Genomic DNA, 25,205 nt, shown 5'->3' on the forward strand with positions numbered 1-25,205 from the left:
CCCACAGAGCTCGGCCTAAGGTGGGTTTGAGGGGTTCCTTGACCCTTTTTGCCTTGTTTCGGTGGTTTTGGCAGCCAGAGGGGAACAGGGGGGGTCTCCCCTCCCTGCAGCAGCGATTTGGGGATCGGCTGAAAACCAACACCCCGACAGCCCTCAGTGCTCCTCCCGAGGCTTGCAGAGTTGTCTTTCCTTTTTTAATGTTTTTTCTTTCTTTTTAACTTTTTCAACTACTACTGAAGTTTTTATTTAACAGCAATGCGGCTTCTTCTCGTTAAAACATTGGTTTGTGTCTGTTTTCTTGTCTCGCCCAACTTGATGGGGGGGGGAGGGTGGGCTGGGGGGGGAAGAACCAACCGAAAAGTACAGAACATTTAATTTAGGAAAAGGTTACTGGGGGAGGGTCTCGAGGGGAAGAAAATAAAAGGGGGGGCAGGGAAAGGGAGAGGAAAAAAGGATAAAACCAAGTGAAAGGGCAGCCCTGGGAGCTGGGCGGCTGCTTCAGTACCGGGGGGGGAAGAAGGGGCGCTTGGGGGTGAAGAAGGGGGCCCCCCCCCTGCCGAAGGGCGGCCGGGGCCGTTTGAGGCTCTGGAAGGGGTCCCTGGCGCCGAAGGGCTCCCGCGGGCGGAACTCGGCGCGGGGGGTGCGGAGCAGGACGGAGCCGCGGCCCCCGGGGTCCCGGTGCGCGGGGGGGGCCCAGCCCGCGCCCCGCCCCCAGCTGCTCGCGGGGCAGGGGGCTCGGCCCCGCGGGGTCGCGCGAGCGGGGCAGGGGGTCCCGCGGCTGCGCCCCCCCGAAGTGCTCCTTCAGCGTCCCTGGCAGCGTACCGTGCTCCTTGGGGAAGGCGCCGGCGCCGTGCTCCAGGGGGGGCGGCGCGGGGAACGGGACCCCGCCGTGCTCCCCGGCCGGCGGCGGCTGCGCGGGGAAGGGCACCCCGGAGTGCTCCCCGGGCACGGGGGGCGGCGGGGGTGTGGGGAACGGGACCCCCGCGTGCTCCACCGAGGGGGGCGGGGGGACGCCGTGGGGCAGCGGCAGCGGGGCGGGGGTCTCCTTGGAGAAGGGGTTGGCGTGATCCACCGACGGCAGGCGCGGGGGCACCGCGTGATCCCGCGGGAAGAGGCTGCCGTGGTCCTTGGGGGGGGCGGGCGGGGGCACGGCGGGCGGCCCCACGGGGTCCCGCGGGAAGGGGGTCCCGTGCTCCAGGGGCGGCGGCGCGAGGGGCGGCGGCGGCAGGTGGTGCTCGAAGGCGGGGCTGAAGTTGTTCGTTCGGAAGTTGTTGACGCTCTCCGGGAAGGGCGGCACGTGCTCCTTGTAGGGCGCCGGGAAGCCGCCCATGCCGGGCAGCTCCGAGGAGCCCGAGGGGCCGTTGTCGAAGGCGCTCCCGCCGCTGCTCAGCTCGAACCAGCCCGCCCGGCTCCCCTCGCGCCCGTGGCCCCGGCTGCCCTTGCCCAGCACCCGGATGGACTCCACGGTCTGGATGGGCTCCCCCGACATGCCCCGGCTCGAGGCATTGTGGTAGCCCAGCGTCTCGATGGGGGCCCCCTTCTCCTCGGTGCTGTCGGGCAGGTCCAGGCAGGAGGAGGACACGCGGGTCTCGATGCGATAGTGCTCCTCGGGAGGCTGCGGGTCCTTGGCGGCCCCGGACAAGCTCCCGCCCTCGCCGGAGCTGCTTTTGGGAATCTGCCCAAAGTGCTTCTCCTCGGAGGGCTTCCGGGAGGCGTTTTTGAGCATGTTCTTGAACTCGATGGTGGAGGTGGTGGAGATGGAAGAGCCCATGGGTTTGTCCCCGCCTGCTGCAGGCGCTCGGCCGGCAGGGCTGGGGAGGGTGTTCTGGGAGGAGAAGAGCGAGCGGTGGGGAAGCGCGTGGGGCGAGTCCGGGTATTGCTTCTGCGGGAGCCCGGGCTTGGGCAGGGTGTTGTGGTTGGAGTCCGGCGTGAAGAACACGTCGTTCTTGCTGGGCGACGGGGACCCGTCCGAGGCCGAGTCCTTCCCCCGGCGGCCGTAGCTCCCGAACATCCCCGGGGACGAGGCCAGCGGGTCGCAGCCCTCGCTCTGATCCAGGATAGACCTCATGGAGGGGGGGAAGGACGGCTTCACGCCGAACTCCTGCGACCTCTGGCCGTAGCTGGACAGCACCGGCTGGTACTCCGCTGACTCCGGGAGTTTGCTCGATTTTAGGATAGACTTGACGGGCTTCTTCTCCAGGTTCAGCATGGCCGAGGGCGGCGGCCCGGAGTAGTCGAAGTCACGGTAATCCTCGTCTTCTTGGAAAGACGTGTCTGGGTAAAACTTCTCCTGGGAGGAGTCCATCAAAGAGGAGGGAATCTCCCTGCTGTCCGCAGGCGGCTTGTACAGCCCGGCCGGAGACTCTCTGCCGAGGCCGAAGGGCCGGTAGCCGTGCACGGAACTGGGAAGTTCTTGGGAATATCCATCATCCCGGCCCTGCAGAGGCGACCTCGTGCTGCTGGGAGTAGAAGAACCAGGGCTCATGATTTTTGACAGCAGGGAGATCGTGTCCACGTTGCTCGATGTCGGCTTATCCATCATCTCGTCCTGGGTGGGTGTCCCGCTCCGCTCATCCCGCACCGGCGTCCCGTCCACATTGTCCATGGAAGTGCTGGTGGGACCACGCTGGAAGTCAGAGGTGTGACTCTCCGCTGCCATGCTGGACCCCAAGCTGCTGAGGATGGGAATATTCAAGTTCAGGCCACTGAAGCCAGGGTTTCCCTTCAGGAAATTGTGTATCTTCATCTCCAGGCTGGGAGAAGGGGGTTCTGATTCCAGCTTGGCTTTTGAAATTTCGGAGGACTGACCCAGTGGGGTTTCTGTTGGCAAAAGGGAAGAAGGACTGGTAGGGTGGGAACTGGAAAATCCCAGGGAATTGGTTGGTGGTTTAAAACTGGAGCTTGACAGTGCTGGGGTGTGTCCAATGGGAGCCTTATTGACCGAAGTGGAGGAAACCTCTGCGGTGGATGAGTTTGGAGAATAACCGAAACTTTTGGATATAAAGGACTGTGGATTGGAAGGAACATTCCTCCCCTTCATGCTGGGCACAGTTGTGTTGGCTGGTGATGCCGAAGTGCTCTGGGAGGTGGGTTCGCCCGACTGGACGGTGTTTCCAGCCACACTCTGCAGCAGGGATGACAAACCTGGAAGACAGAACTGCATCAGGAACTCTGGAGAGGCAAATCTCCCCGAGCCGCTTCCAAGGGAAAGGCTCCCCTGTTTCCACTGTGGATGGCGTTCCCTAACACCTCCCCCACGCTCCAGCCAGGAAAAGGACTGGATTGTGCTGTGTTGACATTAGCACCCAGCGAGGTGCAACCTCCTGCCAGAGGCTCAGATTGATCTACAAATATAAATTACTCCATCGGGTCAGTTGGGCAAGAACCTGTCCTGGTCTGCAGCCAGGTGTGTGAAACCTGCCCTGCTGGCCAGGTGACCCATGCAAGGTGCCAGATCAGGAGCAGAACCTCTGGGAGCTTTGTGCACACGGAAAACACAGAGACCTCTTGGTCTCCTGTCCCGTTCAGGGGCCTCACATGGAGTGTTCTGGGTACGTGCACTTCGGTCACAGCACAAGTAGGAGGAAGCACAGAGAAGTGACAGAACTCACTGGTCCATGACACGTGTGCTACCTGAGAAAGACCATCTGCACGTGCCACAGGTGTAAAACATTCCAAGGGAAGTTTTTCTCCCTCTGTTTTCACTTCAGGACAGGCAGAACAGCACGTTTCAGCCCGGCACCTTTGAACCCACCAGCCCTTGCCCAACACCCATGCCAGTACCTTGCAGTGCCGGTGCCGTCTGGGTCTGGGTTTTGGAGAGAGCCGACAAAATGCTTTCCGGAGTTATCTCCACTTTGGAGAGAATGTTTGCTAACGGATTCGAAGGAGCAGATGGAGTCCCCAGGACAGGAGTCTTCAGGCCACTGGTGAGAGCTGTGGGGCTGGTTGGGGTCCCTGGAGAGGGTCTGGAGGCAGGGCTCACACCTGGGACGGGAGCACACACCACTCACCTGAGCTGCCCCGCTAACCCAAGCGCTTCTGGCTCAGGTTTTCCACACACACCACTGAGCTCAGGAAGCCGACAGCGTGTGCCAGAGACCGAGCCAGAGCTCAGACAGCAGGAACTCACTCGTGTTTATTTTGAGACAATTAAAGCTCTAAACAATCACCCCGGTGTGCCAGTGCCGGTGCCCAAGGCCCGGCTCAGGACTCACCTGTGCTCTTCATCACCGACGTCAAACTGCTCAGGATGGAGCTGATCTTGGCCAGGTCCACGTTGGCCAGGTTGGGCAGGGCCAGCGCCGGTGCCGGCGGGACGGGCACCGCACTCGCCGCCTTCGGAGCCGGAGGGGTTGGGGCCGGCGTTGTCACTGTCCCCGAGGCGGTGGCGGCCGCGGTGGCCACTGGGACTGCTTTGGGGACGCTCTCAGTCTTGGCAGGTGCCGGGGCTGGAGCAGCCTGTTTGTCCTTCCTCTCCTCCACTGCAGCACAGAAGGGGGAACAAGAGCAGAACTGTCACTCCTGGAATGACTTGGGGCACATCAGCTCCAATTCCCACTGATGTCAAAACACCTTGGATGGGTAGTTTGGGAGATGGGAACAATCACAGCGGGACTGGGACTTCCCTGCTTGTGTCAAACCCAACAGCCCCATCCCACAGCCCAGCACGGGGTCTGTGCCTCCTCCACATCCCAAATGAGGCTGGGAAGGGCTGGTTTGTCCCGGAATTCCCACACGACAACCCCTGCTGCTCCCACAGGACTTACCAATGATTTTGGACGTATCGTCCTCCACGTCAGAGAGCTCCATGTCCTCCACATCCCGATTATCTGTCGCAGGCTCTGGAGTCACCATCTTGCGGCCTCCAGCTGCCGGGGACCGGGTGTTGTTCTCCTCCCCCATCCCCTGGAAAGGGGACTCAGAGCCCGTCGGAGACGGGGCATCCATGCTGGGAGAAGGGACAGGAGACTCCTCGGGATCGGGAAGTGTTGCTTTCAGCTGGTCCAGCTTTTTCTTCAGATTGCTCACTCGATTAGCAAATGTTTTATAGGCCTAAGGAAGGAAGGACATCAGACTGGGGATCATTCATGCCTCAATCACTTCCCTAAGGAAGCAGCACACACCTCAAGAAAATCACTTCCAATTCCCTGGACCCTGCAGCGGTGAGAACTCGGCTTGTCCATGTGACAGAGAAACAACCCCAAAAAAAGCAGATAAAACCTTTTTCCAGTGACTTGGAAGAACTTTCATAAACCCCCAAGTTTCTAACAAACACGCTCTGCCTGTCTAGGGGGGGGTTCCAGGAGGGTCTGGGGGGGATTTGGTCATTTTTCCAACTCTCTACTGAATTCTTCATTTCTTTGCTCATCTAGTCCCCATGTGTATTGCAAGCTTCCAGAGTTCAGGATTTGTCACACTAACCGTAATTTTGCCCTGCTTATGAATCCAGGGGGGGCTCAAAATTCCAGCAACACACACGAATCGAGCATCCAACTACTGGATTTTTGGAGCATCTCCTTGCCTTCCCTGACACCTCAACTCTGCTCTCTTTGGAAACCACTTGTACAACAGTCCCACAAACTTTTTAACTTGGGAATAGAGAGGTGAGGCATTTTCCAGCCTCTGAGGGGCTAAGTGAACACAGGAAGACGCCGTTCCACCTGCAGAGGGTCAAGGAAAGGTTCACTTACATTTGCTACCACCTTGACTTCCTTGTACTGCGCCTCGTAGAAGATCCCGGCGTTCTCCAGCGCCTCGGTGAGCGAGGGGCCGTTCTTCACCTGCTTGTCCAGGCCATTCACAAACTCCTCCAGCTTTGAACTCGCTTCCTCAAACTCCTTGGAGAACTTCTTCCCTCCTGTTTTATCTGCAGGGAGACGGACACCACGGGAATGAGCTGCCAGCTGCCAAACCAGACCTCAAGGGCAGCAGCTGGGACAGCAGATCCACACCCTCCCAGACCACCCCAGTGACCCACTGGGACCAAGGAGGAGGCCTTCTCTAGCACTGCATGTTGGTTTTCAGCTAGTCATTAGCTCTGTCTGAGCTCGGGATCTGCAGGTTTCCACAAAAACTCGAACTAACCAAGTTTTGGCTCAAGATTGGTGGTTCTTAACCCCGCTCCGAAATTCTGGCATTTTTCCAGCCCTGCTCTGATTTCTGGCCTAGGGCTCAACAGAAGTGAGGAGCTCCCAGGACTCCCTCGGGGCTTTACCTTTCAAGCACTTGAGTGTCTCAGTGCTGCAAACATCCACCCTCATGGTGGAAAGCTGCTTCTCCTTCAGCTCTATCTGGTCTTCCGAGCGCTTGTACAACAGCAGCTCATCAATGAGGGACTGGGGCTGGGAAAAAAAAATCAAACAGGAAAAGCATCCTCATCACATTCCAGGCAAGAGAAGCCCTGAACAGCACAGCCCTGCCTCCGCTCTGGCTCCAGGCCACTTCCAAGTGAGAGCTAACACAGGAACCATGTGGATCTCTGGGTTTTTGACTGCAAATCTCACAGATCAGCAAAGCTGGGTTCAGGCAGGGGCTGCAGTTTCCCAAGTCTCCTGGCTGTTATGGTTAAGAGCAGGGACAGGCCTGTTTTATTTATTCCCTTTTTTCACTCCACAGGGGTCTGTGCATTTCATCAACAGGCCCTGCTCTGTCAGGGGATCAAATTTTGCTGAATTTCTTGCCACCACCTCCCCAGCCACCTCAAACTCCCCTTCACAAGGACGACCTGAGCATGACCAGCCCTCCCTGTGGGTGTCACTCAGCCCCTCAGGCACAGGCAGCTCTCGGGCTTGAGGTCACCCTACAAACCCCCAGGGTGGGGGTCAGTGCCCGTAGGTCACTTCCACTCGCAGACTTACTCGGAATTCGGCGACAATCTTGGACTTCAGAGCAGCTTTCGGGTTGGTGGACGCTGCGGGGACAAAGGAAAAACGTGAAGAAATGAAGGATCCACGTCCTGATGGAAAGTCAGTCCCAAAAGGCACTCAGTCTAGTGAGAGATACTCTGAGGTAACTCAGGACAGACGTGCAGGTGGCAGTCACCCACCACATCCTCCCCTCCATGCAGGGGTCCCTCCTCACTCCGGGTTCCCCCGGCAGCTCGCGGGGACACGGACACGCGCAGCCGGGTCGGGACCGAGGCCAACAAGTGACAACTGCTGCTCTTGGGTTTTGGTTTTTAACATGCTCTCAACACTTCCCGGGCACAGGTTTTCCTCAGGAAGACAAGTCTCTGCAAGGGTCCATCTAACGGCCTTATCCGAGGATTTACAGCTCTCTACAAGGAAGGGAATGTTATTCCCTCAGTGCCACACCTGGAGCTGACACGGAGCCCTGGTTTCCTGTGGGCAGGGTCTCCCTTGGGTACTTCCCAGGTCTGACCATGCTCAGAGCCTTAACAACTGTCACCTCTCTGTGCTGACACCCAGTTACAGAGTGGGGGGACGAGTCCCGCTGGCAAGAGACACCAAATCCATCAGATTCTGGACCAAACAGGAGAAACAGCTGATGAGAAGCAAAGTGCTAAACCCTCCATCCACGCTGGACACAGCCCAGTTCTGTCTGGGAATGCAGCTTGTGGTGTTCAGTAATAAACACTTCCAAACTCTGGTGACCTTGCTGATGTGCCACACGTCACACCTGATGTGCCACCACCTCGCCGTGGGGACCGCTCAGGGCTCTGGTGCACGGTGAGATCACTAAGGTCAGTTTATTAGAAATTCTCTCCTGGGCAGTTGGACTCCCACGTCCTGTCCCTGCACTCCCAGCTCCGAGTTCCTGGCTCCCAGCCCAGCCTGCTGGGACAGGTGTGTTCCTGAGCACGAGGGGAATGTCCACCTTCTGCTTCTCTCTGTCTTCTCTCCAGCTCTGACCAGTCTAACACCACTTTCCAGGAGGTTCCACCAGCTCCTTCCTCTCCTGTCTGCAACCTCTGCTCTCCTATCTTGTTTTTGTCTCACTTCTTTCCTTTACAAAGTGGTTTTGTGCCAACACCTCCTCGGTGTGCACATCTCAGGGCCTTCCTTAGCCCAGGTGCTCTGCCCTCAGCCTTCCTTCTGCTCCTCAAGCAGCCAATTTCTATATTAGTGCACAGAGTTCACAGTGGTTCCTTACTTTGTGATTTCTTCCACGGCTTATTCGGTTTGTTCAGAGACTCTTTCAGCTGCTTCTGAGTTTTGAAAGTGGTACCTGGAAAAACATTTCATTTTTGGCAGTCTGGCATTACGGGATCCCTGTCAGAATCTGGTTTTTGGTGCCGTATGGTTGCACGGTGGAAGAGTGAACAGAAATTTGTTTTAAAATACCTCGACCAACTTCCTTAGAGGAGCTGCTGGATGCCCAAGAGAACCTCAGTTTACTCAGGAATGCAGCAACCTGGGGGTGGTCTGCCATTTTTAAATCAAGTTTCTGTTTGCCCTTGCGCTACAGACAGTTCAAAAATCACAATAAAAAGGAAAAACACAAGCAATCTGAAAATCAAACTCTTTAGGGGAGGCTGTAATGGAATCAACATTCAACAGGCAAGGGGTGCACGTTGGCAGAACAGCCACAATACCTGATTTACCTGGAACCTCAAATACTTTTGTTTTCAAGTTACAGAAATTGGAGATTTCAGACCATATGCACAAACTTCACTTCTCAGCATGCAACATCCAGCTGGAGCCTTTCCTCACGCCACAGCCTGACCAGAGACCCCACCTTCCTCCTGCTGTGACCTCAGACCTCGCCTGAGGGTCTCCTGAGCACCTTTAGCTCTCAATGATGTGAGTAAAGACGAAACCTGGACTAATTTCCTTCAAGTACTTGAGTACTGGCTAATTCCTGGGTTTAACTGGCTCTTTTCTAAGGGCTCGAGGACTCTTCACCCTCCAGCTTTGCTTCTGCCTCTTGCTGCCCCACAAATACTTAAGTGAAAACAACCTATTGCTGAACAGGACTCAGAGGCAGAGCCAGGGCACCCTGGTCAGGACGTGCAGGAGCACTCCAGCCTCATGCCCTGTTTGCTCCCAGCTGGAGCAGTTCCAGCCCATGTGGAAGGATTCACAGCTGCCTTTAGACAGGTACAGACAAGGTGAAGCAGGAGAACCCAGCACTGCTCACGTACCACACCTGGCTGCGTTCCAGCCTGTGCCAGGCACAAATGCCCCTCATCCTCCTCAGTGACCCCAGACTGTTTCCACAACCTCAGCGAGCTCACGTGTCGGTTTGGAAGGTGAGAAATACAAAGGGTAAGTGACTTACTCAGAGCTTCTTTCAGTGCCAGAATGGTTTCCTCGGGGTACACGTTTCTGTCCTCCCAGATTTTGAAGATTCTTTCGATGGATTTGGAAACGGATGGATCCCTGGAAGGCAAGAGCACAGTGGGCTCTCTCTGCACGTGGGTGTTGGTGCAAGGCTTCCCTCACACCCCTTCATGTGACAGTTTGACCCACACCAGCCCCCTGTGCAGACCAAAGCCCAGCTCACTCCCAGCCCACTGCGGGAGAGAAGCGCAAACACAGAGTTGTTCAAACAAAATCCCTGAAGTTCTGCTGACGTTTCTAGAGAGTCTCAGATGTCAGAAGAAAGATCCCCACTTTCTGAGCCCTTCAGCCTTCCCACACCCTGACAGTTCGTCACTCACTTCACTAACGAGGCGGCCTCGGGGAGCACCTCCGCGAAGGTGTCCCGGAAGACAATGGCATTTTTCCTCTTGCAGTTCTGTATGACATCATTGGCCAAGTAAAAAAGGTTCAGCCGATGAGGAAAGGCAGCTGAGGATAAAAGAAAACTCAGATTCAGCATCATCAGCCAGAAGTATCCCATCAGCTCTGCTTTGATCCCCACATTTCAGTGCTGCTTTTGGGACTGTTTCAGCGTTCCCAAGGTCCAACAGGCAAAACAGGAGGTTAGAGAGGAAACCTTCCATTTACAAATAATTTCCAGATCTTCCCCAAAACCTCATGGCTCTCTTGGTTGCCAGGATTCCTGTCAGGAAGCTTAGCAACCTCCCTGGTCCAGAGCCCTGGATGTGAGCTCATCCCTCACTCACAACCTGAAAAACCCCAAACCAGCCATGGCAGCAACTCGGCCTCTGGCATCCAGAGCCAACCAGGAAGGAACCCAGGGTTCCCACAAACCCCATTCTTGCCTTAGGAAAAGCCACTCCAAAAGGATTTTCCAGCCAGCAGTCAGCTCATGCACTTTGACTGAAGGCTGACAGTTAAATATCACTGTCCTTTCTGCTGCAGTGCCCACCGAGCCCACTCGAGCAGCATCGTGGCCCCCAAGCCCATCCAAGCAGGGCTCCCACCAGGAACATTCCAACCATGTGGGCTCTGTGTTGCCCTCCTGACACCAGGGAGAATTTACACGTGGTTTGTTCAAAAGGAAGATCCCCACAGGAGATCCTCCTCTGCAGGGAAGCGGAGCTGAGGACTCAGCAAAGGCTTAGCTCGGGTGGATCCTCAAATCCCCACGGGTCGATGTCCTTAAGCCTCCCCAAGCTCCTGCCAGGGGCACCGATGCTCCTGGCCCTGCTGAGCGTCCCCACAAACCCAGGGGGGAGCAGGAAGCACCATCCAGCCCTGAACCTGGGACAGGCAGCCCTAGGGAAGTCCCTGCCCACACGGGAAGGGTGTGAGAGCTGAGCCAGGAGTCACCAACCACTGCCCCCACCAGCTGCTCCCCCCCAGCCCCTGCTCCCACATCCCAGAAGGAGCTTTTCCAGCACAAACACAGCGGCCCAAGGACTCGTCCCCAGAAGCTGTTCCTCACAACCTGTGCCCCGAACGTGCTGACACGGCAGGTCGAGGTGGGTTTGCTGGAGCGAGGAATGCTCCGCTCTGCCCCGAGGGCTGGGAATCCAACCGGAGCTGGGCTGCGCTCGCCTGGCTTCCCAAAACAGTCTGGAGCCAGCTTCCCCCAAAACACCAGCCTGGATAATCTCCCAGCAAATCAGCCCATTGGAATGGGGTTTCTGGGATTTAGTCAAACCAGTGCTCTGGTGTCACCGGATGCTCCCTCCATCCCAGAGATGCTCCACCAGCAGAGAGCGAGGATTCCAGAGCTTAATAACATGAAACAGATTTCAAAGAACTACAAACCTTTGATTCAAATGATCCAACATTTACACAGCAGGGAGGAACCTGGAGTGGAGCTCACGGAGCCCCACTCGCCCCATGGCCCAGCACCAAAGGCAGCCCCTGCCAGGGCAGAGCTGAGTCGGAGCCAAGAGTTATAAACCAAGGTACACCCAGAGCACCCAGGAGGAGAAATCCACGCTGGGCCCAGAGGGAGCCTGTGGAAAAGATCCACAGAGAAAATTGAGCACTGATAGGTCCAAGACACAACAGGCTGTATCCAACAGGTCCTTCGTTACTCCAAGACTCCTCTAGGATTAAACCAGCAAGGAAACACGGACAACAAACAGGGATCTGCAGAGCTGAGCCCAGCCCAGCCACCTCCTCCAGGCTGGGCCTTTGGGTTTCACAGCCTGTGGGTGGGTCCCGTTCAACTCACACCTACATGGCTCCCACCAGACCCTCCTCAGCACAAACACTGATTCCTGTCAGGAACTTCCCTATGGCAGCAACCCCTTGCAGGAACATTCCCGCTGGGAAGCTCCGGCTCGCTCGCAGGACAAGCCTTGGCTCTGAAGGGGGACGCCCAAGCCAAGAGCAACGTGTGAAATAGCAGCACTCCTGTTTTTCCTGGAAGGACCAAATTCTGTGTCCCAGGAGCCATGTCCCTCCAGGTTCACCTGCACTTGCTGTGACACCATCACTGAACTCATCTGGCTGGGACAATGATGAAAACATGGAGAGGCTCTGGAGTTCCTGGGGCAGAGGACCATGAAGGGAAGAGCAGGAAAAAAACCATGGAAGCAGGAAGGAACCAAATAATCAAGGGTCAGGGCACAGCAGCATCACAGCCACTGCCAAGGTTTGTCTTAGTGGGATAAGATGGTTAAAGAGGGACCTGGCTAAACAGGAGGGGTGGGGAGGTGAGATCCTTGTGAGGGCTGTGAGGGGAAATCTTGAAGGAATCCCACAAAATCCAACAGGAATTCCAGGCTGGTGCCAAGGGCTCAGGGCAGGAGCTGCCAGCCCAGCAGTTGACGGGAGCCAGGGCAGGATCAGGGCATGAAGGACCTGCAGGTGGGAACAGTTCAATGGCTTGGGAAGGGGGGAAGGAGTGATGGAAGAGAGGAGCCAGGATGGAGCTGTGACAAGGGACACCATGTCCAGAGGAATCAGCACAGCCCAAGGGGAGACAGGTTGGGTTTTGTTTGGAGTCTGTGAGTTCAGAGCGAGAGGGGGAAGAGCACCAAGGAATGTGTCCCAGGGACAAAGATTTCCAGGACAGGTGGCAGGGCCAGTAGGGCAGGAGAGTCCAGGGCCAGTGGGCTCCTGGGATCTCACCTTCCTCTCCTTAATCCCAGAGTATACCAACAAGAAAACAACCCGAAATCCAGGGGGAGGAGGGTTCTGTGCATTCTGCTGCAGGGCCTTGACAGAAAAACCTGACTATCCAAACTCTCCAAGAGGTTCAGCACACACCACATCGATGCTTTGGGATGGGAATGTTCTCTTTGTGTTCCCACTGAGCAAAGCTTCCCTGAACTCCCATGACAACAGCCAAACCTTCCCATGGCAGCAGAGACAAGGCTGCTGTGCTGAGCCTCCTGCCAACACCAACCTTCCCCCTCCAGGGCACAAACCCCAGCCCTGGCACCCAAACCCTGCCCACGCCAGGCTGCTCTGGCCGGGCAGGGGACAGTGACAGGCCCTGGCCCATGACCCAAAGGCAGCATCCCCCAACTCCCAAAGCAGAGCTTTTGGAGATCATGGACTCAGGAGGACGAAGGTGCCACCACTGAGGTGCAGACAGGTACTTTGTGTCCTTCCAAGTGTGACGAGGTGATGCTGATGGGACAAGGGGGGACGTTTTCAAAGTACAAGAGGAGAGATTTACACTAGATGTCAGGAAGGAATTCTCCCCTGTGATGGTGGGGAGGCCCCGGCACAGGTTGCCCAGAGAAGCTGTGGCTGCCTCATCCCCGGAAGCCTCCAAGACTAGTTTGGAGCAACCTGGACTAGTGGAAGGTGTCTCTGCCCATGGCAGGGGGTGGGACTGGATGGGGTTTAAGGTCCCTTCCCACCCCAGCTTTTCTGCAGCGCTGAGCACGACCCTGCTCAGCACCCACCGACCCCGGCGGCTCCTGAGCGCTCACAGAGCCCCCCCGGCACGGCCGCGTTCGCCCCCTCTCCCATCCGCCCCGCGACCCCCGTCCCCGCACTCACAGCGGCGCAGCCACTTCATCCAGTGGTACACGATGGTGCTGTGGTGCCGCTTGTTCTCCAGGCACCACGAGGAGAGGCCCTGGATGGACTCCATCGTGTTGGTCACCGCCTGCAGCTTCCTGTCGAGCGAGGCCTCGAGCGCGCCGGCCGCGGACGAGGCGGCGGCGGCCGAGGAGGAGGAGGAGGAGGCCCGGCCGCCGCCTCCGCCGCCCGCCGCCATCTTCCCGCGCTGCTCACGGCCGGGCCGCGCGCGGGGGGCGGCGGGGCGGCGCTCCCGCTCCGGCCGGAGGGGCCTCGGGGCGCGGCGGCGCCTCACGGGGGCCCGGCGGGGCCCGTGGGGAGCGCGGTGCCGGAGGCGGTGCCGGCCCGGAGGAAGAGGGGGGGTGGTGGCGGTGGTGAGGGGGGATCGCTGGGCCCGGCGGGGCGCGGGCGGTGGTTGGAGGCGGCGGGAGGCGGTGCCGGCGCGGGGGTTCGCGGTGCCCCCCGGGGGGCAGGGGGGGTTGCCCGGGCGGTACCGGAGGCGGTGCCGGGGCCCGAGGCGGTTCACGGCCCGGCCCCCCCCGCGCGCGCCGCCCGCCCCCCCGCCGCCATTTTGTGGCTCCCGCACACGGGCGGGGGCGCGCACGCGCACGCGCCGCCCCTCCTGCCCCCCCCTCCCGCGCCTGCGCGCCTGCGCGCGCCCCGCCCCGCCCGGCAAGATGGCGGCCGCCCCTCTTCCCCCCGCCCTCAGAGCCCTCCCGCCTTCCCCGGCCGTGACGCGGGTGGAGAGCGCGGGCACCGCGCGGTTTCGAAAGCGCTGTTTATGGTGTGAAGCACAGAATGAATTGGGGGGGGAAAGGCCTCCGCGATCAGCGAGTCCAAACCGTCACCGATCCTCACCTTGTTCCCCAGCCCAGAGCACTGAGGGCCACGTCCAGTCGTCCCTTGGGAACCTCCAGGGGTGGGGACTCCACCACCTCCCTAGGTAGCCCCTTCCAAGGCCTGACCACCCTTGCCAGGAGGAAATTCCTCATGTCCACTCTGACGCTCCCTTCACACAGCTTAAAACCATGTCCTTATCACAGAAGAGAAGCAAAATCTGCCCCCTTGTCCCCTCAGAGACACCCCTCAGAGCCCCCCTGTTCCCTCACAAGCCCCCCGACAGATCCCTCATCCCTTCCCTCAGCAAAGGGAAAGGGCAGGGGCGATGATGCTCTTTTCCTCCTTTACCCTGAAACACCGCCACGGCGATTTGTTTTAAAAAATATGTCTTTAATGGGTGTGCTGAGGAGAGCGAGGGCGGGGATCTGTCTGGCTCAGGGGGGCTGTGGGGCAGGAAGGGCCGCGGGGCCCTGCAGGGCTCAGTCCGTGGACTCGAGCACGGACTCGCTGAGCGCCAGGTCCCAGTAATGCTCGGCGCTGTGCTTCTTGAAGTGCTCCCGCGCCATGTTCTCCGTGGGGCACTGCTTGAACTTCATCTCGCCGAAGCTGCGCTCCTTCGCCGTGCCCTGGCGCGAGAGAAGGGGTGACATCCCACCCAGGTCCCCACCCGCCGTGGTGGGGGACACGGCAACACACGTTTTGTCCGGCTACGGCTCAAGGAGAGTCGGAGCAGCGGGTCTGTCCCAGCCCCTGGATGGAACCACCCCCAGGACTCACCTCCCAAACCAGAGAGCATTTGTTTGTTTTCTTAACGGACTCCTCATCAGACTCATCATCATCTGGGAAAAAAACCACCAACAGAGCCCATTTAGCCCCAAAAGTGGAGGCAGAGTGGGACCCCCACACACAACCCCCCCACACTATCACTCACCCTCTCCCTTCGTGTTTGACGTCTGCTCGTCCCACTTTATTCGATGGAGCATAAGACGTTTGAATTTCTTCTGTGCTTTCGGGCCTGGGGAAGAATTGAGACTCAAAGTTCACCAAAAATCCCTTAACCTGCAGTTCACAGAGGTTCCCTTCCACATGGAGTGGATTACTGCACCCTGCAGCCAGCGCTAACCCCGTAATTAAGGGAGTTTCTAATAGCCTCCTCATTTCCTTGTCCTTCCCTAACCCTCCATCACCAATTTCCACAGTAATTCCTGCTGGAGGCAAGCTCTGGAATGACCCCTCACCTCCTTCTACCACCACCACGTTGACATCTTTGTGCAGGACCACCACGCCTGTGAGGTAAAGCTGCCCCGCGTTCGCCTCGATTTTGAATTTTTTTGCTGGATTGCTCAAGTTTCGGACCCTGAGGAAAAGATTAAGAAAAAAAAAAAATCAAATATTTGTGGAAACCCAGAATTATTATCCCAGCCCTGAGAGCTCCTCCTCTGCCTCATCCAGACCCAGAGACAGAGCTCAGCTGAACACAGCTCCCTGAGCTCACCCACCTGTAGACAGCTATGTGAACCCCCTGGGAAACATCTTCCTTGAGCTTTTTCACCTTCTTGGCTTTCCGCTGCTCCGCCGTGAGCTTCCTCGCCGCGTTTGCCTCCTCGTGAGCTCTGCAAGGGAAGGGGCAGCACTGAGGGAAAGGCAGCCCAGGGCATCCCAACGTGGATCCTTCTCTTCCCAAGCAATCCCTGGTATTATTGTCTGGAGAAACTGTGGCTGCCACATCCCTGAAGTGCTCAAGGCCAGGTTGGATGGGGCTTGGAGCAGCCTGGTCTAGTGGGAGGTGTCCCTGCCCATGGCAGGGGGTGGGACTGGATGGGCTTTAAGGTCCCTCCCATTCCAAACCATTCCATGATCCACAGATCCCAAAATCCACAGATCACAAAGCAGCTGCAACTCTCTGCCTGAATGAGAGGCTTTTTTAATCCAGTCACTAGTCCAAGTCATCCTTGGGCTCTTCCCTGGAAACATTCCTTAGTAACAACTGCAATGGGAATCATCATTGTGGGAAAACTCATTGACTTCAGGGCCTGGGACCCCACTTCCCTGGAAGGGCTGATCCCTGGGATCCAGTTCCCTCTGGACCGGGTGGGGTCCTAAACACAACACCAACACTAAATCCATCCAAAAATGTCCCAAAACCCAGTACAAGGTGCCACCTACTTCTGTCTCTTGGCCATCTGTGCTCGGACGTGAGCTTCCACCTTCGTCGGGTCCTGGACGGCTTCCGTGCCCAGCACCCGCATCAGGTTGGAAATCCTCACTGCAAGGGAATGGGAGAGCTCCCATTGGACATAGGAATGGAAGAGGGGCTGGGAGAGCTCCCATCAGACACAGGAATGGAAGAGGGGCTGGGAGAGCTCCCAACAGACGTAGGAAAGGGGCTGGGAGGGCTCCCATCAGACACAGGAATAGAAGAGGGGCTGGGAGAGGCTCCGTTTGGAGAAAGGAACAGAAGAGGGGCCATGAGAGTCTCCTGTCGGGACACCAGAACAGGAGAGGGGCTGGGAAGGCTCCCACTAGACACAAGAATGGGAGAGGAGCCAGGAGAGGCTCCCGTGGGACACAGGAATGGGAGAGGAGCCGGGAGAGGCTCCTGTGGGACACAGGAATGGGAGAGGAGCTGGGAGAGGCTCCTGTGGGACACAGGAATGGGAGAGGAGCTGGGAGAGGCTCCTGTGGGACACAGGAATGGGAGAGGAGCTGGGAGAGGCTCCTGTGGGACACAGGAATGGGAGAGGAGCCAGGAGAGGCTCCTGTGGGCCACAGGAATGGGAGAGGAGCCAGGAGAGGTTCCCATGGGACACAGGAATGGGAGATGAGCCGGGAGATGCTCCTGTGGGACACAGGAATGGGAGAGGAACCGGGAGAGGCTCCTGTGGGACACAGGAATGGGAGAGGAGCCAGGAGAGGCTCCTGTGGGACACAGGAATGGGAGAAGAGCCGGGAGAGGCTCCCATTGGACACCTTTCTGCTCACAAACCCATGCCCAGGCGGGTCTCCCATCCCTCCAGCACACAGCTCCGTGCAATCCCTGTGCTGCGGTGGTGCTCCTGCAGCATTCCCAACACATCCCTGCCTGGCCAGGGCCAGTGGCTGCCGCTCACCTTTGGGCTCTGGTGGTGGCATCAGGCCCAGCCTGACCTTCTCCTGCAGCTCCTTCTGGGCCTCTCGCCGCGTCTGGCGCCGTAGTTTCTTCTGCTCCTTCTTTGTTAAATACACGCCCAGGGTCACAGGGGTGTCACTGTCCACTGCATGGAAATGGGATCGTCAGGAATGTGCTCCGGGGGAGCCAAGGGGACACTGGCAGTGCCATGCAGGGGCTGTCCTGGGCTCCCCCTGCCAGAGGTTGGGTCTGGTTTAACAGCCAAACCTCCCAAGCCGAGGCTGTACCGGGGGGGTTGAGCTGGGCCGGGTGCTCCACCAGGTTTGTGATGCCAAAGTACTCGTCTCTCTTGGAGGACGTCCCGCCTTTTCTAGAAAGGAGAGAGTTGGGTGTCACAGCAGAATTCCCAGCCTGAATTCCTGCACAAATCCTGACCCAGAGCCCGATGGGCTGAAGGAGACCCTCAGTGTGAACGTGCACGTGTCTCCCCAGCGGGACATCCACCCACATTTCAGGGTCTGGAGACAGGTCCCCACATCTACCGTGGACAGGACTTGCACGGAATGGTCGTGAAACAAAACCAAACCTCAGCTTTGGGCCACAAAATCCCTCCAACCCCATGGCAGCTCCCTACAACAGCCCCCTAAGAGACTCTGGGAGCAAACCCAGTGCCCACCTGGATCTTGGAGATGAGAGCTGGGATTCAATGCTCAAGCAGGAGCCTCTGGCCCAATTTCCCACAGCCCCACCGTGTTTCCCCTGAGCAGCTCCCAGAGCTCCTCCTGCAGCAGAACCACCAACCCCTGGGAATACTCACAAATCCAGGCCGTTGGGGATGATGTAGGAATCCCACCACTCGATCTCCGGGATCTCCCCCTCCTTCAGCTCCTTCTTAGGGGTGATCAGAGCCAACTTGGTGGAGGTGTGAATCCCAGTTTTCCTGGCAGCCTGGGAGATCTCTGCCTGCAGCTTTTCTAGCTGAGCCTGAGAACAAGGAGGAGGAAAATGGCACAAGAAGGTCATTCCAGAACAGCAGAACCTTCAGGAACAGCTCAACATGGATCATGTACTGATTTATTTGGGTTTTTAAACAATCTGACAGAGACTGCAAGAGAAACCACACAGCACCTGATGGGGAAGGGAAGCTCCCAAACCTGCCAAAAGTCTGGTCTTATTCCTGAGCCTTTCAGGAGCATGGAACAATCCCAAAGGAAAGGGGTCATACCCCTGGACTTTTCTAATGAACCTCTTCTCTCTTCTTCTCCCCAAGAACTTGGGCATTTTACCAAAATTCCTTTAAATCTCCACCTCTCAGCCAGAGAAGGATCTGTTCTCTTGGCAACTTTAAATCTTTTGACAAAAACAGAGATTTTTGTCTTTCACCGGGTGAAGACAGCAGTGAGAAAACCCTTTGCACATGCCTGTGCTCACTTGGGCACCCACCATTCCAAAAATGGGGTTTTTAAGGGAAAAGCTTCAGGTGACTTCACTTGAAAACTCCTAAGCCAAAAGCCACCCCAGCTCCCTCCCCACCCCAGGAGAGGAGAACCCCTCTCTTGCCCATGCAGGGTGAGACCTCCAATACCTTCGTTCGCAATCTCTGGGCAATCTTCTCAAATTTGCCTTTTTCATGGAACTTGAAGGTGCGTTTCTGCCGCTGGGCCGGGGTTATGGAGACCCGGGGGTCAAAGTACGTGTTGGACTCCATGTCCTCCGAGGGCTTTTCCTTGAGCTGCTGTTTGAACTGCTCCCTCTTCACAGCCCGGATGTTGGCTTTGAGGGTGGGCATGCGGTGGGTCAGCTCGATCTCCTTCCCGGTCGCGTCCACCGTCCGGCCCTGCTCGTCCAGGATCAGCGGCGTGGGCTTCGTCTGGTCCTTCAGCTCCACCTTCCTGTGGGCAGGATGAGACACACTGTGTTAAAAGGTGAACACAGCATTAATTCAAAGGAAATCTCAGTTTATTTCCACGGCTTCCGTATTTTTACACCTCATCCGTGCCGCCCCAAGTGACTCCAACCTCGTGTGCACAGGTTGGGAGTGTTGCCCAAGGAGGAGGAACCTCCATTTCACCTCTTTAATACAAAATTTATCCCTTCAGCAGCCATTAAGGCCATTGTTGGGGAACCAACAGCACTGGAGAAACCTTTGGCCACCCCTGCCCGGCGCTGGGTACTCACGGCGGTGCGATGCCCATGGCGTGCAGGTTGGCCAAGCCCACCATGTTGGCGTTGCCAATGAGCCCTGGTTTCAGGGCCAGCTGGGCCTGGATCCGGGCCTGCAGCTCTGCAGCTTTCCGGGCCTTCTCGATGGCATCGTTCATGAACGTGGCTGCCTGCGAGGGCTGGATCGTGTTGCCGATGGGGAGACGTTCCGACTGCGACGAGGAGGAAATTTTTGGCTGTTGGCAGAGAAGGGAGTTTTGCTCTGAGCCTGTTCCAGCACACCCGGGCCAACAGGCTGCAGCTGGAACAGGGACCACGGGCCATGTGGGCTTTGCCCCTTGCTCCCAGGAGGTACCTGTGGTGTGGGAGGACTGATGAAACTCAGCTGCTTTTTCCTCTCCTCGATCTGCCGGGTGGCTGCCTCCATCATCTGCTTGATCTGGGGAGGAAAAACACACACAGTGAGTCTTTCTTTGCTGTTGGCAAAGGGATATGAGTTAGGACAAAGACTGAACCACGCTGGCATTCGGGATCTCTGGCACAGGCAGAGGGCAGGTGCCATGGCCCAGCTGGACTGACCTGCAGCTTGGTCAGCATCCCCGGGCTCTCCGACGGCGGGCCTGGGATGACCTCAGGCTCATCCTCAACCTCCTCGAACCGCGGTATCCGCCGCTTCTTGACACCAGAGGATTCCTTGGATACCTCAGAGTCATCACCAAACACATCCTAATGTAAAGACAAAGGAGAAAAGTGTGGTTAGAACGGAGTGTTCTCCTCACAGGCTGGGATTTGAGGTGAGAAACCAGCACGTGGCTCAGCTCCGGCTCCGAGGGGCAGAACTCCAGGGTGGCACTGCAGGCTGAGCCCACGCTGAGCCCCTGCCCTGGGCCCCCAGCAGAGAAACAGCAATGACGTCCATGCAAGAGCAGGAGGGACAGGAGGCATCGCAGGGACCCGCCTGTGTGACAGCCACCACCTTCCCTCGCGTGCTCAGAGGTGGCTTTTGGCACTGAGCACATTTAAGGTCTCAGCAACACTGAAAGATGGAAAAAGCCTGCCCAGAGCTGACCTGACTGGGATAAAAAACATTTCCACGTCTTCCACCAACTTGAGAGGGTTTGGTAAAGGCATCTGAGCTGTCCTACCATGTCCTCCCCAACAGGAGGATGCTGCCCCGGACCCAGGGAGGGTTGGGACACCTGCATTGTTCCCTCAGGCTCCGAGCCAGGCCACTCCAGCTCGGATCCAAGGCTGGAGCTGCTCCAGAAAAGCAGAGCTCAGAGAGCACACGGAGCAGTGACCCCACTGAAGGGCTCCCAGCAGTGTGAGCTCCCAAAACAAAAGGCACGGCACGTTTTCCGTGCCAGTTTTCCGGCCAGGCCCAGCCCAGCTCCTGAGGCTGTGGCCATGGATTCCATCATCAGTGACTGGTTTGTGTGTGCAAACCTGGATCTGTCCGTGCCCTGGGCTACTGTAGTGTGTGTGTCAGGGTGTTATTTGAAAAGAAAATATACACACCGGTTGTAAGCGTTAGTTGCAATCCCTTCTTCACTACAACGGTTCGTATCCTACAAGGACACTTCCTCAGCCACACAGGTACTTCTTGGAAAACCTACAAGTTCAAGAGAAAGGACTTGCCCATAGTATAAAGTGTGGAAACCGTTCCGTTCAGTTCCTGACCTTCCCAAGCAATGACCTACCCCAGAGCGGCCCACGGGGCGGGAAGCGGCCGAAGGCACCGGGAATGAATCCACTGCCCCACGCCACGGGATCCAGGTGTGCCAGGACAAATCCCTCTCCACAGCCTGTGCCGGGGCAGGGGGAGTCAGTCTGGGAGTGCCACCATGGCCTGACCACCTCAGGGACCATCTCTGTTCCACAGGGTCAGGACAGACCCAGGGTGTGATGGAAGAGCTCCAAGAAATGTGATTCCAGAGACAGGGGTGAGGATTTGGCAGAAGGGACACCTGTCCCTATGCCAGGAGCCAAGAGAAGAAGGATCAGTCTGTGCTGTCACTGCCCAGCCCGACTTCTGGCTCAGCTGGGAGCCAGAAACACCACCAGGGCTCTGGCCACACACCCCCACTGGGGAGGGGTCTCTGGCTGCACCCCCAGCCCAGCCCTGCTCCTGCTGCCAGCACCAGATCCCTCTGCCAGATCCCCTCTGCCAGCAGCAAATTCCTCTGCCAGTGCCAGATCCCCTGACAGATCCCTCTGCCAACACCAGATCCCTCTACCAGCACCAGATCTGTCTGCCAGTGCCAGGTCCATCTGCCAGATCCCCTTTGCCAGATCCCTCTGCCAGCACCAGATCTGTCTGCCAGTGCCAAATCCCCTCTGTCAGATCCCTCTGCCAACACCAGATCCCCTCTGCCAGCATCAGATGCTGTTTGCCAGCACCTGCTCTCGTGCCACCCGAGGCTGTCCCTGCTCTCCTGCCACCCCCAGGTGATGGCACTGCCAATGTCTCCATCTCTCCTGTCTCCCTGCAAGGGTCAGGGGAGCCCCTGGACCCCCATCCCTGCTTGACTCTTGCACTCCCACGGCCTTGGGGACCAGCCCAGCACCCCCTGCCATGGCTGGGGGAAGAACAGCAAGTTCCTAATGAAGACCAGGGAGGGGAGGAAGTTCCTAATGGAGACCAGGGAGGGGAGGAAGTTCCTAATGGAGACCAGGGAGGGGAGGCTTCTCCCAACGCTCCAAAGAGATGCAGATCCTGAGCAGGATTGCTCTGCCCCACCGAGGTCCAGTGCTGACTGACAGTGCCAGGGAAACATGGGCTGCCATAACACAGGAACCTCGGGAAGAATGAAAGGAAAATCACCTTGAGTGGGAGCAGCACGAAATGGGAATGTCACACTGGGCAGAGTGATGGGAAATGCAATTCCAGAAGCTGGTGGGAAAAGTCCTCAAGAGAAGAAAGGAAGTGAAAAGAGGTTTGGATGCACGAGCCTTCCACCATCCCTGACAAGGGGGAACCACCAGAGCTATGGAATCCCAGCTGGAATTAACCCTGTGCTAGGACAGGGGTTGTCAAAACCCACCTACTGTTGATTCTGGGTGGAAAAAGGGAAGGAAAACCCACCAGATCATCCAGCACAGAGCCCCACGTGGCACATCCGGGGACGGGAGAGCGACGGGAAGTCACTGGGAGCAGCTCTCCCAGGCTCCCATTGGAAACACAACCGTGAGGAGCACGGAGCACAAGGGAGAGGGATCCCTGGGGATTCCCTCCCCTGCACCAGCCTAACAGAGACCCTCCAGGAAAGCCAAAGCCAGGCTTCCACCTCGGCTTTGGGAAAGAGAACCGCAGGGTAAAGGCTCACACACTTCAACATGGAGAGGAGTCGTTTCTCTTGAACGTTCCGAGCTGTACCTCTCTGGAAGAGGAGAGTGTGCCAGAGCACCAGTGCTGCCTCCAGGCCACCCAACCACAGGAAAAACCAATCCACAGTCAATAATCAATAACTGATAATCAATAATCGATAATCACCTTGAGCTCCCGCTTGCGGTTCCGGTCGCTGTTGGATTTGGAGTGCCGGGAGCTCCGTCCCTCCTCCACAGCCTCGAAGAGCTTGTCCACAAATCGCAGGGTGGAGTCATCCAGGAAGGGTTTGAGGTGGTCTGGAAAAGAGGGAAACCCCGTCAGGGCAGAACTCCCAGCTCGGGGTGAGCAGGAGGATGGAGAATCCACAGAGGTTCCTCAGGGGGATGGAGAATCCAGAGGTTCCTGGGAGGCTGTAAAACACTCCAGTGGAAGGGTGGGTTCGACCCTACAAACCCAGCGGGGCCTGTGGGGCTCCAGAAGCCTCTGGGATCTGCAGGTCCTGTTGTCAGGAGCTTTTAAACTGAGGGATTGAGGGACTCCAGGAAAAAAACTGGGGCTGTAACGGGCTAAAAAAGCACCCCAGGTCAAATCACCACTTCCAGGAATTAGATTCCACTTCCTCAGGTTTTTGTAACGCGTTCCAAGGATTCCCATGGTATCCCACCGCACGGATTTGCCTGGAGGGAGCCCAGGAGGATTCCTGGAGGCCCAATTGCCCTACGCCCACCCTGGGGAGGGCTGGGCTGTGCCCCCAGCGGCCCCCCCGGGACGTACCGGCCGCTTTCTTCTTGTCCATGCCCTTCCCGACGCAGTTGAGGGCGGCCGTGACCACGGTGGGCTCCGAGAAGCCCAGCACCCTCTTCACCGTCTTCTCGATCCATGGCTTCAGCTCGTCCAGCTCCCGCTTGGACAGGGCCATCCCTGATCCCTGGCGGGAATCCCACCTGGGGAGGAATGTGGAGAATCAAACAGGGTCCCCACCACCACCACTGGGGTGGATCCCCCGGGATCAGCCCCAGGAAAAGCTCTCAGAGATGACTTTCACTGCCTTGATTTTGATCCTGGGGCTAAAAACCCCCTGAGGGTCCCTGGAGCTCCTGCATCCCACCTGTTCCCTCAGGGATAACAGGTGGACACCTCGCTCCTCTCCCACAAATGAGATGGGAATGTTTGCTCTCGAGATGTTTCTGAGCAACCCCCCAGTCCAGTGCCCAAGTCCTCTGAGCCCCCCAAATCCCAGCTCCATGGTTTTGGAACTGCTCCCACATTGTCCCTTTCCGTGAGGGCAGGAGCCCCTCTGAGCCTCTTCCCCCACATTCCCTGCCCAGCTCCAAATCCAGAATGTTTCTCGACCCCAAATCCGGGATGTTTCCCGGCAGCCATGTCCTCCCCACCCCTGTGAGCTGTAAGTGGCTCCAGGACCTAAATGGATCTGGGAAGAGCAGGGAAAATCTCCTTAGGGATGAGCTGGAGCACAGAGTTCCCTCCCCATGGCAGCCCTGTGGAGCCAACAGGAACACTGGGGCTGTGGGAACGCACACCCGGCCTGGAAATGGGAATGAGGAGCCCAGGAGGTCAGTTATCCCTCCTGGAACTGGGAATGGGGAGCCCAGGGGGTCAGTTATCCCTCCTGACACTGGGAATGGGGTCCCCAGGGGGTCAGTTATCCCTCCTGGAACTGGGAATGGGGAGCCCAGGGGGTCAGTTCCAGCCCCCTTGGATTTCGGATTCTAGGACGTGACTCCAGCGGTTCCCGGGTTCTCCCCAGAGCCCAAAACCTCCGAGCACGTCCCTAATTAACCACAAGATTCGGGTAATTAGTGAATTAGAGCCGCTCCAGCCTCCGCGTCCCACCCGAGCCCCAGGGGCAGCACCACCTCCGGGGGTGTTTTCCCGGCAGGGCAGAGCCGCGGCCGCAGCCTCGAGGCCCAACAACCCCCAGATAAACGCGGCTCCGGCGGCGCAGACAGAATGACAGGGGCAGACAGAGCCGGGAGGCTCCGCGCGGGCCGGGCCCGGCGCCGCCTCCGCCGCGGCCTCCCCGTGCCCCGCCGCCCTCAGCCGCTCCCGTCCCTGCCGGCAGCGCGCCCGCTGCCCCCGCTCCCTCACCGCGCTCCTGTGCACTCCCCCCGTGCGCCTCCCGTTCCCGTTTCCGCCCCCCATCCCCGCTTCCCCCCACCCCGTCCCCTCACCCCGCTCTCGGTCCCGGGCCCGGCCCGGCGGCCCCTGACGGTGACGGCGCGTCGGGGCGGAAGCGGAAACGGCGGCGCGGCGCGTGCGCGGCGCGCGCGCAGGGGACGCCGGGAAGGAGGAGGAGTGGGAGGGGGACCCTTTCAGGCTCCGCCCCGCCCGCGTCACGTGACCGCCGGGCAAAAACACGCTCCCCCATGTGGGCGGAGCTTTGCCCCGCGATGCTCCGCCCCCTCCTCGCGGGCTCCGCCCCGTCATTAAACCAAGT

The 25,205-nt window shown here is 58.2% G+C and overlaps 2 protein-coding genes across 2 annotated transcripts; both read right to left on the reverse strand.

Moving 5' to 3' along the window:
* Nucleotides 1–294: 294 nt before the first annotated feature.
* On the reverse strand, nt 295–13,865 carry RPRD2 (regulation of nuclear pre-mRNA domain containing 2). Its single transcript, XM_064638216.1, is given in 12 exon segments — nt 295–688; nt 690–3,144; nt 3,784–3,987; nt 4,218–4,484; nt 4,770–5,055; nt 5,694–5,869; nt 6,218–6,344; nt 6,861–6,913; nt 8,116–8,190; nt 9,244–9,344; nt 9,626–9,755; nt 13,287–13,865. Coding segments are annotated over 12 exon segments (4,284 nt in total). The 5' UTR covers nt 13,507–13,865; the 3' UTR covers nt 295–498.
* Nucleotides 13,866–14,516: 651 nt separating this feature from the next.
* PRPF3 (pre-mRNA processing factor 3) lies at nt 14,517–25,045 on the reverse strand. Its single transcript, XM_064638236.1, has 16 exons — nt 24,940–25,045; nt 23,522–23,691; nt 22,913–23,043; nt 19,999–20,145; nt 19,775–19,858; nt 19,435–19,655; nt 18,842–19,148; nt 18,074–18,240; nt 17,544–17,626; nt 17,258–17,401; nt 16,314–16,413; nt 15,647–15,760; nt 15,386–15,504; nt 15,079–15,162; nt 14,925–14,986; nt 14,517–14,773 (listed from the first exon to the last, which is right to left on the reverse strand). Exons 2-16 carry the CDS (start codon nt 23,664–23,666, stop codon nt 14,627–14,629), a joined length of 2,055 nt encoding a protein of 684 aa, XP_064494306.1. The 5' UTR covers nt 23,667–23,691; nt 24,940–25,045; the 3' UTR covers nt 14,517–14,626.
* Nucleotides 25,046–25,205: the final 160 nt, after the last annotated feature.

The sequence above is a fragment of the Pseudopipra pipra genome, chromosome 29, assembly GCF_036250125.1.
Source record: "Pseudopipra pipra isolate bDixPip1 chromosome 29, bDixPip1.hap1, whole genome shotgun sequence".
Taxonomy (NCBI): Eukaryota; Metazoa; Chordata; class Aves; order Passeriformes; family Pipridae; genus Pseudopipra; species Pseudopipra pipra.

Coding starts and splice junctions, on each gene's coding strand:
- PRPF3 (XM_064638236.1), bottom strand. CDS start 23,666: ATGGCCCTGTCCAAGCGGGAGCTGGACGAGCTGAAGCCATGGATCGAG. Junction 18,241..18,841: donor CCCAGAGATTGCGAACGAAG/GTATTGGAGGTC, acceptor CCTTGTTCTCAG/GCTCAGCTAGAAAAGCTGCA. Junction 14,987..15,078: donor GTCAAACACGAAGGGAGAGG/GTGAGTGATAGT, acceptor TTTTTTTCCCAG/ATGATGATGAGTCTGATGAG.